The sequence below is a fragment of the Pezoporus occidentalis genome, unplaced genomic scaffold (assembly GCF_034315485.1).
Source record: "Pezoporus occidentalis ecotype Australia unplaced genomic scaffold, CSIRO_AGI_Poc_V1 ctg18, whole genome shotgun sequence".
In the NCBI taxonomy this organism is placed as follows: domain Eukaryota; kingdom Metazoa; phylum Chordata; class Aves; order Psittaciformes; family Psittacidae; genus Pezoporus; species Pezoporus occidentalis.
In genome coordinates, this window is record NW_026913640.1 from 6325586 (window position 1) to 6341672 (window position 16087).

General features: G+C 40.0%; 1 protein-coding gene across 3 annotated transcripts in view; it reads left to right on the forward strand.

Moving 5' to 3' along the window:
* ATP8A2 (ATPase phospholipid transporting 8A2) overlaps window positions 1–16087 on the forward strand; it is a 325549-nt gene that overhangs the window by 10694 nt on the left and 298768 nt on the right. Inside the window, exons 1-2 of one of the 3 annotated variants that reach the window (XM_062615167.1) lie at window positions 2512–2772; window positions 13853–14005. The exons of 1 other annotated variant lie outside the window; for it this stretch is intronic. In XM_062615167.1, the coding sequence (XP_062471151.1) occupies window positions 13936–14005 (70 nt within the window). In that variant the 5' untranslated portion in view covers window positions 2512–2772; window positions 13853–13935. Of the gene's footprint in view, window positions 1–2511; window positions 2773–13852; window positions 14006–16087 lie in introns of those variants that run through there. One more of the 3 variants, XM_062615168.1, reaches the window with a different exon arrangement.

A 16087-nucleotide genomic window follows, 5' to 3' on the forward strand; every position in this document is an offset into this window, starting at 1 on the left:
TGAAGTCACTACAAACAGTACAACCGTGCATGTCTCTACAAACAATACATAAGTAGAGAACCTTTGCCTTTCTTTTTCTTTTTCTTTTTTTTTAGTATGATTGTGTGCACAAAGAGATATAAACTCTGAGAATGTCCTGCTGCCTGGAGTATATTTTCTGACATCCTGAATTCCAGTTTATTTTTTCCCCTCTGGCCTATGGACATCTTCTGAATACTCAGCAGGTAGGACGGCCTATGTCTCCCAACCTTCCTAATGCAGTTTATCAAGAGCTGCCTACTGTGAATTGTAACATACACTATTAACCTAAAGCCCAATAACATAGATGATGCTTTCCCTAAATGAATGCCAGGGAGCCTTCTATCACAGGTGTGTGATGGCTGTCTACATAGCATCTTCCATACACAACATCTCCCTGTTACCATGCCCTCTCTTCTGACAGAGTATATCATAAATACTGGCAAAATCCCAGATTTTACAGTAGATTCAATAAGGTCTCTTTAGTTGCAGGATTACCATTGAAAGCAGCTGATGATGAAGTCTGTTTTGTCTGATGGTAGATGTACCTGCCATTGAAGTCATTATCCGTTTCCATCACTGACTTCAATGCCATCTCCCTTATATGTGCTTACCCACACTGGTTCTGGTAGGAGTTCAAGTTAGATGCAAAGGATCGTGTCTGGCATGGCACTGGAGAGAGTAGTAAGTGTTCCAAGCCTCAACTGGAGGAGAGACCTCAACAGTCCTAAACTTTCACCATCAAGAAGTTCATCCAGGGCTCCAAAGAAGAAAATGATTCTGCAGTTCTCACCACTGGATGGTTTTGTTGAAGTTTTGGCATGCCAGCTGATTACCTAAACCTTTGAGGGCTTTCTGCCAAAACCCCAAAGAGAGAAAAATGGGAATAAAATAGCTGCCATAATAGGTCTGTTATTATTTTGTTGAGACAGTGCAATTTTGTGTTAGTGCTAAATAGCATGGGATTTAAATAATTTAGTACTCCTTTTGATACTTTTTGGTTCATTAGACAGGTTCCCAGACTCTGAGCTCTGGCCATTCCTGCTATGATAACTGTTGTTTTAAGAGAGGTTAAACTTTTGTCAGGTTATGAGTGCTGTCTTCTGTATAGAGAGATCTAACAGCCAGAGGAAAGGGTTAATCTTACACCTTCTTCCTACCAGAACTTTCTTCTTCTTTAATTAAAGTCCCTTGTAAGACAGCCAGCACTTTACACACAAATGTTTGCTGAATTTTTGCCTTATTCTGTTACAGGCTGCAAATCAAATCAGAACATCACTTTTGCCCTGATAGGATGATAGGATTTATATTTTTATGGCCCAGTTCATGTCTAGACAGGGCAAATGGTACTATTGGAGTGCACACCATCATTAACTGGGACTCAGCAGCTGTAAACAACCGTATTTTTTATTTTCATCAGGATTAGCACATGAACTGGCACTCAGTAATAAAATATTAGTACCCTAAGCAGAAGCCACATAATTTACTGAGATGGAGAAGGACAACAGTGATGTGATAGCTTCTGCCTTCATAGGGATCTAAAGCTGTTTCACCTCAGTTCCAAGTATTTTGTCATCAGTGTCTCTGGGGCAAGGGAGTAACTTTAATTATCTACTTCAAAGGGTCATTATGAAGATTACAGGCAGCTGAAGATTAGAGGATAGTGCTAAGAAATAGAAGGTGGTATGCAAAAAGGTTTCTTTAGTCAGTTTGCAGCCATTAGGGTTATGTTTTCTTGTAATTATCATCTGCCTTTGGTGGTGTCATACCTCATGAAAACAAGTACACATGGATATTCTGGAAAAAATAGAATATGACCTTTTATTTAATCCTTCATTTCTCATAAAGGTTTATTTTTACAGGAGCATTTTATAAACTGGATTTCTGTAGCTTCCTTTTTGTTTTTTGCATTATTGTTTAAATAGCTTATTAACAATGATTCCACTCCTACTTAAACAATTCTAAGTTGATACATTAGTTTTAATAGACTAAAATTTGAGAAGAGTGATTAACAACCTGAAGAAGGGGGAAGGGAAGTCCTGCATTAAGAAGATTGGCAGTGCTTCAGCTAGAAGACTATGCTGTGACTGAGGCTATAGCCAAAAATAGAATTGGATTAACAGAGGAAAGGCAAATAGCTAAAACTAAGGTCAAAGCAGAAACTGATGCTTTAGAATCATCTCATACACCAAAAGATAGAAAGAGGTACTCAAGGAGTTTCCTATTATATACAAATGGAAAAGGGAAAATCAGTTCACACTCAGCAGAACTGTGAAAGAAGACTCAAATAATAGAGATCAAGAACTAAACATTAATATATGAGAAAAAAAAGCAATAACCTTTTCTGGTTGTTTATACAGATTTTAACATGCATAGTATTAGTCATAAAGAAAATAAGCTGTAATAATGCCAACACTTACAAAGTCAAAGGAACAATAAAAGTAAATTGTCTGAAATCTCATTCAAGTGGGACAACATAGTGACCACTGGAGCTGCATAGCTTGTACCTTAATTACTCACCTAAAAGCAGGCTTAAGTAGATACAAGTTCTACCTGATGCCAATTATTACAGCTCCATTTACACTAGTGAACTCCAGCCCCTTAGTTCATGGGTGAGAGAAGCTAATGCACACATCTAAGAAGACTTTAAAAGAGGAGATAGGAAGTGGAAGGTTGTATCTGTAGAGGTTTTGGTAGAATAAGCTATAGCATTTAGGAGGCTTGTTCTTCCTTTCAGCTTTGGCTTTCAGTCAGGTAAGGGTTTTTTTTAGGGTTTGAGGGGAGGGAAGGTTGTAGTTATGAGGTAATGTTTTGTTTTTTTTTTTTTCATGCATTCACCTTTAGTGCTCTGAGGTAGATGCTGACTATCCTTAATCTTTTGTTTTTTTTTTTACTGTGGAAAATCTGAAGGCCTGTTTTCCTGATAGGAAGTCTTATAGAAGTAAAGGCAAAAAGTCTGCTTTTATTGTAATGGTTTTGTTGTTTTATCTATCATTAGATACTGCTTGGTAAAAGTATAGCTAAAGCTTAAACCTTAAACCTTCCTTAAACAGGAAATAACTATAAAGCTTTATCAGAATAATTCCTTCATGTAATTCTGTGTTCCTGTTGCTTTTGTCATGTACACTTAAACTGTGTGACTTGAGCACTAGAGTGGTGGTTCTCAACAGCTGCATGGCAGGAGTTATGTTAAAGATGAAAGGTGTACTTAATGTTAGAGACTCCTTCAAATTTATTTGGCTGCAAGAGGAACTGTTATTTTAAGAATGAGCTCAATATTATGTTAGATAGAAATTCCTTCCATTCAATGCTTCTTCTGTTCACAGTTAAGTAGAACAGCTATGTAGAAATAATGTGGTAATAATATTTCTGAAGACCTTTGAACATGGTATAGCAACCTAAAGCTTATCCTCTGGGGACTTCTGCTCATAGGTGAGCAAATATCTTCTGTTAATAGTAGTGGAGGGACGAGAAAGAAGTCTTTTAGGCTTTAAAAAAAAAAAATGTTGTATGGAATTTGCTCACAGTAGTTATTTGAGAGAACTTGTTGCTTGCTTTCATCTTTTATTTAAAAAAAAAAAAAGAAAAAGTGAAGCTTATACTAGGGGGTGGGAATTACTGTTTCCCTTTCAAAAGGTGTCTCCTTCTCCTTCATGGAGGAGTGAGAAACTTGAGCAACCTGTATCTAATCCTGGAAACTCAGCATTGTCTGAAACTCTGTCCTGAAGAGCTTAGAGCCACTTTTGGCTTCTTAAACTGTTCCCTGCATTGAATAGAAGGACTGAACAGAAGTGACTGAAGTCTAGCTGATAAGACTTTCTCAGGAATGAAACAGCTGTGCCTTGATGGATGCAGTGTCAATGGAAATTGAGTCAGCTAGGTAGTGATGTTCAGCTTTCAGTGGTGGTTGGTTGGTTTGGGCTTTTTTCCTTTCCTCCCCAGGGCTACTTTTTTAATGAAAAACTGCTCCAGTACTAGCACATGAGTCATAAGCGTAATTTCCTCTAAATACACAGCAGGCTGTGCAACAGTAGATAATTAAATATTGAAAGGGTCTGTGATTCTTGTCTTTGCTCATTCTGGTAGCAGTTCCAATAAAGCACTGCCCCTTGCAAACAGGTACTGGAATGCCTTAAAAGTGACAGATGGATACAGTGCAAATATACATAAGCCTCATCAGTGATGGCATAGGTCAAGCTGAATCCTGATTGGATAGAAAACAAACAATGTTTTGGCAATGACAAGCCTTGTGTGAACTGTATCAGGAGACATGTATGGTCATAGCCCCAGCTGCTCCAGTAAGTGTAACTCTGCCTAAATCAAATTAATTGTCACCAGTCTGCAGCAGTTCAGGGTCTCATCTATAGGCTTCCCAGAAAAATCTATAAAGCAAAAGAACGACATCTTTTGGAGATCAAGCCACTGATATTATCTTTCTTCCCTGTTTTTAAAGAAAGAGATACTTTTAAAACTCATCCAGTACGAATGCTGCAGACAAGATAGCTGTTCCAGGAAGAATAACTAGTGTAAGAAGGTTGGAATTTTTCTAGTAGAAATTCTTCATTGGGGTAAACTTCTCTAGCTATACTTGCAGTATAGGACTTCAGCATAACAGTAGTGGGTGGGTAAGTAATACTTAACACTGCAGTATTAAAATAACTGGCAATTATAACTTTCATATAATGTGCTTCAAAGGGAAAAGGAAGGATCCACATGAGGTTCTAGTTCAATAAGCTTTTTTATCATCCGTGATCTGATCTTCTGACTGAGCTGTAGAGTAGGGATGAGATTGGCTGATACTGCAAAACCTCTTATCCGTCAGTAGTGCTCTCTTCCTGCAGGGGACAGGCAGAGGCGTGTGGTGGCAGCATTTATCTTGTCCTTGGTTAAACATAGAACTGCTGTTGAATTTTCTTGTTTGGAAGCCTGTTTATATATCTGCTACACTAAAAATAAACTTGTCCTACGCTGAAGGTTTTTAAGTTCATAAGTCTGTCCTGAGATTTGTGCAGATGTATGTCTTCATTAAGCTGCCTTAAATATTATGAGCTGTGTTCTGGTTTTGGTTGTTCTTGGTGATACAGATCACTTATAAACAACAGGAGAGGTTCCACACTAAATTATTCAACTGGTGCTCAAGGCTGGGAGTACAGGAACTGCTCTTCTATGTCCAAAAATAAGAAACCTGAAATGCAGACACCCACTTCTCCAGCCCTGCTGTAACTCTTGGGGAGGTGGTGGTTTCAGTCTAGCCTCCAAGTCCTCCGGAAACTGCCAGGTGGTGCTGAGGGCTGTTAATACAGGAGCATCTATGCTGGTGTGAGAATTAAGGTGCCTTGAAGGGAAAGAAATATGTTAGTGCCAGAAAATGAATCACCAAGGACTGTGTTACCTCTCTGCATGCTCTATGTTGTGATGGTGATGTAGGATAGCAGAGTCACTCTGCAATGTATCTGTTACTCTTAGAGCTCTGAAAATAGCCTGAGGCTTATTTCTTCTTCCTGCTGTTAATAGTCAACTGTGGTGTCCACTTGACACTGAGGGTGGCATTTCTTCTTTCACTGAATTAGAGTGATGGGTCTGCATGGGTGAAGCTCATGGCTCTGGGATTTGGTGCAGTTCTCCACATGCATGTGGAGTGTCCCACCACGTTGGGATTGCTGAACAGTAATTGGTGGTAACAAGGTAGTATTAATTTTATTCCTGCATGATGTCAAGCTTCAACATAGTAGGTATTACATTAGAAAAATTAGTATAAGACGTAAATAAGAACACAATAGTGTAATTGTATTAGTTATACCAGGCAGATGCAAAGATCCTGTTTTCTGCAAGGCATTTTGCTGCTACATGAGATAGCTGGGAGTATATTGTAATTAGTGAGAATGAATTGGTTGCCCATTTCCTCTCCTGAATGGTTCCATTAACAGTCTCACTAGCAGTTGTAGTAAACCTTTAATAAATACAATAAGCCGCATAACCCACACAAGCCTGTGTGGCTTGGTATATGCTGTGTTCTGTACCACGCAGTCAGGTCTTTGGTTGGATTTACTATTTCATTAACAACTTGGTATGACTTTTGTTTAAAAATGTTGCCTCAGTGAGGAGAATAGACTATAACTTCACAAGTAGCAGAGTAGTAAAGGTATAGTTGATTAACAACGTGGTGTTCTTAGTTTAGCAATCAGTCCTTAGAACTTTTAGTATGATGCTGGGGTACTGTATTGGGTAGGATAACTGCCTTATAGAGGCATTTTGGTGCCTTGTGCAAGCAGTGAAAGTCCTTGGCATTGCAGACAGGATCTGCTCGATGTCCGTTCAAAGGCATAACTGTGTAGTCAAGATGAGCACTTGGGATGCATAAGCCTGTGCTGATTAGTAGCTCCTTTACCTAAGAGTCAGATTGAGGTAAAATTAGGCCTTTGCTTCAGCAGTAGCTGAGCCAAGTGAATGTGAGAAGGTTCTAGTCTTTTTACTGCAAGTAATCCTTTCCTGTTGTCTTCTTACATGGGACATACAGTCCAAGTGGAGACAAGTGGTTTAAATAAATGCAGGAGGAAAGCTTGTGGCTGACCGCTTAATTGGCACCCCTCAGTCAGTCCTTGATGATCAAACAGTTCTTCCTATTTATTTCTAGTTCAGTCTTGGTAGTCTTTCTTCATCCCCTTGTAAAAGAAAAGGTATATAGCTTTGAAATCCTGGGGGTCAAGGAAAGATTTGTGAAACTTGCTTGTCTACTTTGTAGTCTGATGTCTCTTTGAAAAGGCAGTCTTGGGTGTCTTGTGTGGCATATTGGCATGCTCTGGGTATGCCCACATGATCATACATTAAACATTTAAATGTTTTCCTTAGGGTTGGTGTTCTGCTAATGTCCCCTAGAGCATGGACTGATGGGTTTTGTGATGTTACGTTGCTGTTTTGGGAAAATGTGGGGGTAAAAGATGAGAAGCCTGGGGGATTTTGTAGGGGTTAGTTAGCAGTTACCCTCAAGAGTGCTGAGGGAGCCCCACTGTCTTTCAAAGCTGGTTCTGCTTTGTGCAGGACCATTCCCTTACCATGCTCTAGCTCAGACCAGTTTTTGAGATGTGGCTCTGTTCCAACTGTCAGTAGCACTAGTAAGGAAACAGGGTTTATTAAGACAGGGCTGGCTTACTGCTGGCTGAGCCCTTTCCAGTGACAGCAGTTGCAGTGGTGAGATGAAGACATGATGTTGGGCTTGTGCTTTTGCAGTAGCATCTATCACAAAATGCAGAGGGACCTATATTAGTTTGATTGGCATTAGGGCTGCTGTCTGCTGTGTTTTGTCCTTAACTGTTGAAGTTTCCCCAAAATAGTTATTGCCCATTGTTGTGGTTTAAGCCCAGCCTGCAATCCAGAACCACGCAGCTGCTTGTTCACTCCCCCCTTCTTCCCCCTGCTCCTGGAGGGATGGGGATGAGAATCAAAAGAATATAACTCCCATGGGTTAAGAATAGAGCAGTCCAGTAACTAAGGTATAACACAAATCACTGCTGCTACCACCAATAATAACAATAATAAGGGAAATAACAAGGGAAGAGAATACAGCCGCTCACCACCTGCCAACCGATACCCAGACCGACTTGAGCAGTGATCTAACCCTTCTGGGTAACTGCCCCCCAGTTTATATACTGGGCATGATGTGCTGTGGTATGGAATACTTCTTGGCTAGTTTGGGTCAGGTGTCCTGTCTCTGCTTCCTCCTGGCTTCCCCTCCTCCCTGGCAGAGCATGAGACTCAGAAAGTCCTTGGTCAGAGTAAACATTACTGAGCAGCAACTAAAAACATTGGTGCTATCACACTGTTCACAGGCTGAAAGTCAAAAACACAGTGCTGCACCAGCTACTAAGAAGGAGAAAAATGACTGCTACTGCTGAACCCAGGGCACCCATGTCTGATCAGGCCAAGATATTCATCCTGGTGTCATGTAATAGCTTAGATGCTCTGAGGAAACAGTGTTTTTTCTAATGTGTGTTCTCCTTCTGCTGAGCTCTTTCACAGTGCCTGTGCAGACATGTTAACAAACACAAGGTTCTGAACAAAGTGTTGTTTTCCCTGTGGTATTAAAATTTAATATAGCAGTGGGCTTGTCTTTGTAATCTGATTGCTGTTGGCTGATGTAGGTTTAGCAACTCTGCTGATTGTTCCTGTTGCTTTTAGCTGCAAGACCCTTGCCTCGCGCTGTTAAGGGTAGGAGCAATTCTGTCCATGTAACTCCTGGCTGCTGCGTAGCACTGCCTAGTGAGCAAATGACTGGTCTAAGCTGGCTTGGACAAATCCAGTGTATTATTTGGAGCCTAGTTCATTAACCAAGTCTGAACACTGCTTTTAGTATTGCTAGTGATGTATCTCGGATGCTGTCTTTCATTTTCCCCTTCTGCTGCCCCTTAGTCAGTACTGAAGTTAGAGTGTACCTGTTAATGCCCCACATGGTTGGAGCCAGGTGTGCTGTGTAAATAATTGATAGGCCTTACATGTTTCAAACAAGTCTATCTAGAGAGGGTGATGAAAACTGGTTGAATGATGGTAGAAAATACACAGTACTGGCTTTTCATCCAATGCAAGTCTGGATTTTGTTAGAGCTGTTCTGGATCTGCCCTGTAGCTGAAGCCAGCTGAAGCCAGCTTTGCCCTAGGCATGGTCAGACAGGTTATCTGCAGAGCTATTCCTGCCTTACAGCCTGCTTGCTGGCTAATGATTCCTTTGATTTTTTATTTTTTTTTTTAAACAAGTGGTTTTGGAATGTGATGAGGATTGCTCATAAGGGAGTTCCTATAGATCTACTAATCATTAGAACTTCATTCATGAGAAGAGTCTCAGGGCTACATTAAACCTGTCTTGGGAACCTGTAGGGAAAAGGATGTGTTTGTTCTATGCTTACAATTATACCACAGTGTCTTTGAATACTTAACTTCTGAGGCTGGCCAAAGACTTTAAGTTAGGCCATAGGTCTTTGTTAGGCAAGATTGGTAAGATAACTTACCAATCAAAAAAAAATCCAAAGTTTCCTTTTGGATTAGTGTATGTGTGGCCTTTAGTTTTGAAAGGCTGTTTTTTGTACAGTGTGTCAGCTGGTAACTGAGTTCTCTTCTGGCTTCCTAGGAGGCAGCAATCTTGGGCATAGGCCAAAGTGCTACTGCCACAGAGAATGAAGAATGTGTTTCTTTGCTTTATCCTGTAACTCTAAGAAAATTTTATTAAATGTTTTTTTCCACTCTTCACAGCAATCCAGTGTTCTTGCCTCTAGAAATAAAAAAATAGCTAAATAAACTCTGTAGCATTGTCACTTATACATTTTCCCATTAAAATTCCATAAACATGAATGGAGTGATTAATCACTAGAGACCTTAATCTTATTCAGATAACATTATAGCACAGAATAGGCTGGAAATTGATACTTATTTTTTTTTCTTGTTTGTATTGCATGTGTTTGCATGCATGGGCCTACTGTTTCCTGACTGAAGCATGCTATCAGCAGTTTGGAGATGATCTGATAAACAATAACTGAAAATTCTCTTACTAGGTTATCAGGGGTTACATTATGGTTTCCCTAGCTGCTGAGCTGCTCTGAGAATGAACTCTTTTTTCAGTCTATGGTAGAGAACATCAATCTTTGATTATACAAGCTAGGGAAATATATTTAAAAGAGATCCTACAGTTACTGCTTCATTATTAACAAATGCCTGTTGGCCAAGTTGTCTTACTAACCCTGCAGGCAGTTCTGTGCATATCTGTCTGTGTTTGCTATCATGAAAACATAATGCATGCATTGAGCACCAGTTCTAATTCATGACTCTTTTGAACAAGTGTTCTATATAATCTTGAAGGGATAAATCTTGCAGGGAGGGTGAAGACCAGGTTTCCGTACTTGAGCAACATCCAGCTAAGAACAAAGGAACAGAAATTGGTTATGCCTGAACTTTTGGCTGGAAGGTACTTTCAAGTGCAAGTGGCTGTAGCAGTTACTACCCTGCTTTTACCTGCATTTGAAAAGTTGATTTCATGATTGGGAAAACTAAGCTGGAACTGGTGGATTTCGATACTTCAGTAAAATGATCTTAAATCACTTGAATATACTGTGTGACATACTAATGGTACAAGAGCTATTTTCAGTGTTCAATCACTGTTCTCTGAAAAGCAGCCTCAGGGAGACGGGATTAATTCTCTCAATTAGATGCTACCCCCAGCAATCTGGTATGTTAGGAATCAACATGGTAAAGCTTTTTAACCTTTCAGAATGAAATAGCAGGTGAGGGTAGGGTGATGAGGTATAATGGGTGGAAAATTTGTCAGTTCATCCCAGCGAAGCTCCCATGAGCTTCACTGATACCGAATCCATCTTGAAATTATTTAAATGCAAGTTTTCTGACTCAGTGTTTAAGCATTTGTCATATTTCTGTTGTAAATTACTAAGAATCCGAATCATTATTTAACAACACAACTTATGTTTAAATATGTCAGAATGGTTGGTGTTGGAAGAGATGTCTGTAGATCACCTAGTCTAACTTGCCTGATAAAGTAGGTGTACCTAGAGCAGGTTGCACAGGATCACACAGGTTGCACAGGTGGGTTTTCAGTTATCTCTAGACAAAGAGACTTCACAACCTTTTTCAGTGCTCTTGTCATTGTCAAAGTCTTTCCTCATTCTGATGGAACTTCCCATGTTTCAGTTTGCCTGTTGCCCCTTATCCTGTGGCTGGGCACCACTGAAAAGGGCCTGGATCCACCCTCTTCACACCCTCCCTTAAAATACTTGTATGCATTGATAAGATCCCCTCTGTCTCTATTCTCCAGTTAACAAGAGTTAATTTATTTTCAAGTCTATTATGCTAGAATAAACATTGGCCTTGAAATGAGTTGTACTTTGAGTGTTATCACTAAACTTGACGCAAAAACATCTACTGCATCAGGGCTGAACTTTTTCAGCATTAAAGTGACTTCCAAGTACTTCCAGTGTTCGTGATACTTGTGATCAGCCTTATGTTGAGGCTCCAGCTCACTTAAAGGCAGCATGTGGGGAGATGAGCCTGCAGTGCAGAACAATCAAGCTGTGATTGCAGGCAATCCTGAATATGACAGGTTTACTATAAAGGGCAAGGGGTGAGAAGGTAACTTTTTAAAAGAACAGAATCAAGCCTCAAACCCAAGACTTTAAACATCATAATGCCTGAAAAAAGGTTTTGTAATGCTTTCATATGTGACTCACTTTTGTCAGTGCCTGGAGCTGCTGGCACTGAATTGCTGATACTCAGTATTATGCATGGGAGGATTTCTAATAATAAAAAGCAGTACTGATACAAGGCAGCACACACTGATGTAAATATACCAACAGTACTGGCCTAAAATGCCTCCTACTGGCTCTTGAGTATACTGTGATCATAGCTGATGTACGTTCTACTTGCTGTGAGAAGAACTCAGAGGGGTCTGCACAGACATTGAAGGATAGAAAGAGCATTAAGGACAGACAAGCTTGGAGAGAATTTGAGCTGGATCACTTTGCTTAATGAGAAGTACTGTTCAATTTGTGTGCAGGGACATGATTTTATATTGTACTCTTATTACATGTGAATATTCCAACGATTTTGGAATAGTCACAAATCCTGTAGGTTAATGCTAAGTATATGTTGAGAAATGCTCATGTTTTATTGATGTTTTTCTAAATGTAGCAAGTTCATACTTGGCTTCCAGACAACAAAATAAAACTAGTCAATATAGGAAATGTCATGGTAGCATGGTTATGTCAGTCTCTGTATCCTCTCTACTGAATATCCTTGTCATGTATATTGCATCTATCAAAGAAAAAAGGAATGTGTAAAAACTTCAGGTTATAGTATTAATGCAGTGTGTTTACATGAGCCTTCTTGCTTTGAAAAGCAACAGCAGTACAAAATTGAGAGGGATATGATCCTGCTATAATCCTGTCTTTTGAATAAGTGTTCTTTATAGGAGACTTTTGACCCAAATCCACAGCTTGGGCTTACTCATACAAAGATGGACTTCTCTGGTGTGTCTGGTACTAAGTTTGGAAAGATCTGAGGGAGGTTTTGTTAGGGAGCATGCAATACAAATCTTCCCACTAAGTTCTGTTGTGCTTTCATGTAGAATGGTGTTAGGCAGATGTCACCAAGAGCATACATTTTAGCAATGTCTGAGACTGTAAAATGAGGTGGGTTCAGAGGTCACTGTAGTGAGGTTGTAGAGTGCAAATGGGAGCCCAGGACCGAGGGCAGCCAGCACCCTGCCTGGCCCATTCTGGGCCTGGCCACTCTGGTGCTGTTGGCACACTCGCTTCTAGATGTGGTAATGGTTGGTTTGCAATTTGCTTTCAGATCTCACTGGTTTGGAGAATGTGAGATTATCTTGGTTCCAGATAAGTTATTCAGATGCCCCAAAATGGGGAACTGCTAATCTAGGCTGGCCTGGTCAGCTGGTGTGCTCTTATAATTTTTAGTAAAAAAAAAAAATGGGAGTTACGTAGAGAGGACAAACAGATACAATACTGTCTGCTCATGGATTTGTCTCTGTAGGGAATAGATAATGTCCTCAAACAGTGTTCTCGGATGCTTTCCTCATGCATTATGCAATGTACTTCCCTAATGAAAGCTGGATAAGAGCAGCTAAAATTTTGAGTTACCTTCCTCTCTTGAGGAAAAAGCACTTACTTGTAGCTAGTGGTGTCTTCCATGGTTTCCTGTCACTGTCTTGCTCATAAATATTTGATACCCTTTGTGTGATTATCTCTTGCCACCTTCAGTTGTGCCAGTTGCCAGGTGGTGTTCTGACTCTCTGTTTCAGCTTCCTGATGATGGCAAAGATGGGCTTGATACACTGCTCCCATCTGGAGCCTTGCTTTACACAGATACAAACAGAACTAAACTCTGAAGTTCATGGTGTGATGTTAGTGTTCTGGTACCTTCAGAAAGACTGGACTGACCAAGTTGCAGTTGGTGGTTAGGAGCCAGTGGTGGTTCTTGCCTTCTTTCTGTGCTGATGTGGTTTGGCTTTCTCAAAGCACACACCTGTCCTGGCATAACTGTACTCAACACTAAAGATAGCTGATGCATTGCTTTTGGCCACAGGGAAATGTTCTGTGGATCTGATACTTCACTGGGATAGTAACCTCAGATATAGTCCAAAAACCCCAAATCCTTGTCTCCTCCTATGGCTGTTTCTGGAGGCTTTAAGCACAGTGCTGATGTTTTCTTTTCTATCCTCCATCCAAAAAACAAGTGAATAATCTGGAGAGGTACCAGGGAGGAAGAACCCTGAGAAGCTGGTTAAGGGGATATAAGTAAATCTGACTCATACTAATGGGGTTGTTACAGGTGAAAAGGGAAATGAAAACTACTCTTTCCTTTCTTAAAGGAAAGAGATTGTTTTATTAGCTGAAAGGATAGATGAGTTATTTTTAATCTTTGTGTTTGAGAGCAAAAATACTTTGCCATTAAACCTGCTGAAGGGAATCTTTGTCCCCGCAAAGATGCGTGGCTCTCATGACCCATACCACCACAGATAGCATCTCCAGGAGGAACAGAACTTGAGTTCTACTGCAACTTTCTATTAGGATTTCACTTGAGAAATTGTTCTTTGAAAGCTGATATGTGGGGGTCAAAGTCCAGGAACTGGACAGGTCATTGTTTCAAGTGCTGAAATATAGGATGAGGCTGAATTCCCCTCTTTTTGTCTGAATGTATTAAAATGTTCCAGTGAGAGCCATAGCTGTCTTTTTGTGTATGGGTGTACACAGGCACCTACTGCACACTTTCCTCCTATGAATCCAATGCAGAGCAGTTTGAAAGCACAAACCTATATTTCACAGATTCCATGGGGATCACTTTACTCAGCTTTGAGACCTGCTAATGCTGTAGAGATCTTTGAAGGACTACTGCTGTTTTCATCTTCATGCAGCCAGTGCAAGGAGGAATGAACATCATGCCTCTCTACCGTCGCTGGAAGAGATGCTTCTCTCTAGGTAACTGTAAAATGAGCAGCTGATTTTGTTGTGCATTATACTAAACTATGGGTGGATGGAATGAAGAACAGATTTGGGAATGCTTTGGAGCAAAAGGTCAGTATGTATGCAATAAATCTTTCTAATCTAATGCTGGCTAGATGCCGGCGTTACAGGCCTCTGGGCTTTTAGTAAAATACAGATAGCTTTACATCATGAGCATATAAATGGGAAAACATTAATTTTTCTTGTGTAAATTGTTCTCTTTGAAGTCAAGATTAACTGTGCTTGCAGTTGATATGCTTAAAGCTGTTGGTAAATTGTTACAGGAACAGATGCATTACAGAAATGAAAGAAAACCCACTTGTGTGCCAGAATGTTAATAGAATTATGATGTGCCAAAGGTAGTTTCAGCTTCAACCAATATTAATACAGGAAAACAAGCCTCAAAGGTGGGAGGAGAGAAGGCTGTAACTGATCTCTTCTAAGGCTTAGCTGTGACTGTCAGTTTGGCTAAGGAGATTTCTGATGACTGGTTTTGAAATACTCTGTTAATCACATATCAGGTCCACTGTGCTTGATACTTATGTACATGGCCCACAAATGGGATTACTAGTTATGGTTATCCAAGGTGTGTCTGACAAAAGTGCTAGAATTTAAGGATCTTCCTTGAGCAGTGGGATTATTCAGGGGACAGATGTACATTTTTTCTGCTTTGAAGTATAAGAATCCAGTTTAGCTGTGACTTCTGGCACCTCATGTTTGCTTTTTTTAAACTGCTTTAACAATCAAATCTTTGATAAATTCCAAGAACTGCAAATAAAGAATCTGGGGAGAGATTAGAATTGCCATTCTGCATTGTCAAATACAATAGTTTGTGTTAAACTAAGGGTTTTTTGGGGTTGTTTTTTGTTTTTTTTTTTTTTTTTTTAATATGACGATTTCTTGAGCTGGAAATTCAAAAGGACCTTAGTGAAGTTGTCCTTATCTCAGAGGTTGAAAGTGCATGCAGAATGGGCACAGTACATGTTTTCATGTGTTTGCACAGTGGAATCTGCATTTGCACTGTCACTTTGTATATAAAATGCTTCCAAGTGATGTTAAATAAGCAGCTCTAAATTCAGTGTCCTTCAAACTGTGTCAAATGCTGAAGATTTGTACAGAGCTTCCCAATGTGTGTAAACGTGTTTTGAGCTCTACTGGCAGTTGGTAGGCCATGCTAATCCAGGAGGTTAAGAAGTGAAGAGCAGTGACACATTGACATGACAAGTAGGTGAGGAGAAACATAGTTCTCCAAAGTCTTAAAACTGTGTAACCCCAAACAGGGAACACTAGTATTTGGTATATCAAGTTCTTACAGAACCAGTGACTCCATTACCCCCTTCACAGCTGCCTCACTGCTGCTTTTTAAGGAGCTCATTAAAGTTGTGTGGTTTTAGTTGAAAGAAATTGATGACTAATCTTATAGGATATTTTGGTGCAGTTGTAGTATCCATGAAAACATGGAACTCGTAGGTAGCTTTCAAAGTTGAATCTTGAGTTTGAGGAACATCAGTTGTTTGAACCGGCTCTTAGAAAACCTATTGCACATCTAGTGTTTGGATTTTGACTTGAGGGGTTTCAAGTACAGCTCAAGAGGTTCCTTGGGCTTGCTGGAGCTGCAGTGCTTCTTGCCTATTTAAAATTCTGGTGTTGAACAGTAGCTGCTGGAGCTGAGTATTCGACTTTGTCAGGCTATTAGATCTAATTTATCTGCTGCCTGAAATATATTTTTTCAGGCCCCAGATGTATCATTGATTCTCATAAATCAGACACAGTGTTGTGTACCAGGAAAAAACACTCCTTGAAGTCGAGGGTATGGTGACAACTGCTAGCAAATAAACAAGTGAGTCTGAAGAACAACTAAGGAAAGAGTGGAAGAGGAGCAAAGCTTCTAGAAATGCCACTTTTGTCCAATGCAGTATGGGAAATTAAGAACAAAACACTTGTTCTAACTACTATCAGTTACTAGTGCCCCTAATGGTTTTGCAAAGTTAGTCTTGAAGCTGGGGCAGGGGAAGAAGGGGCTGACTTCTGTTTACTTACTAGTGATACAGGTTCAGC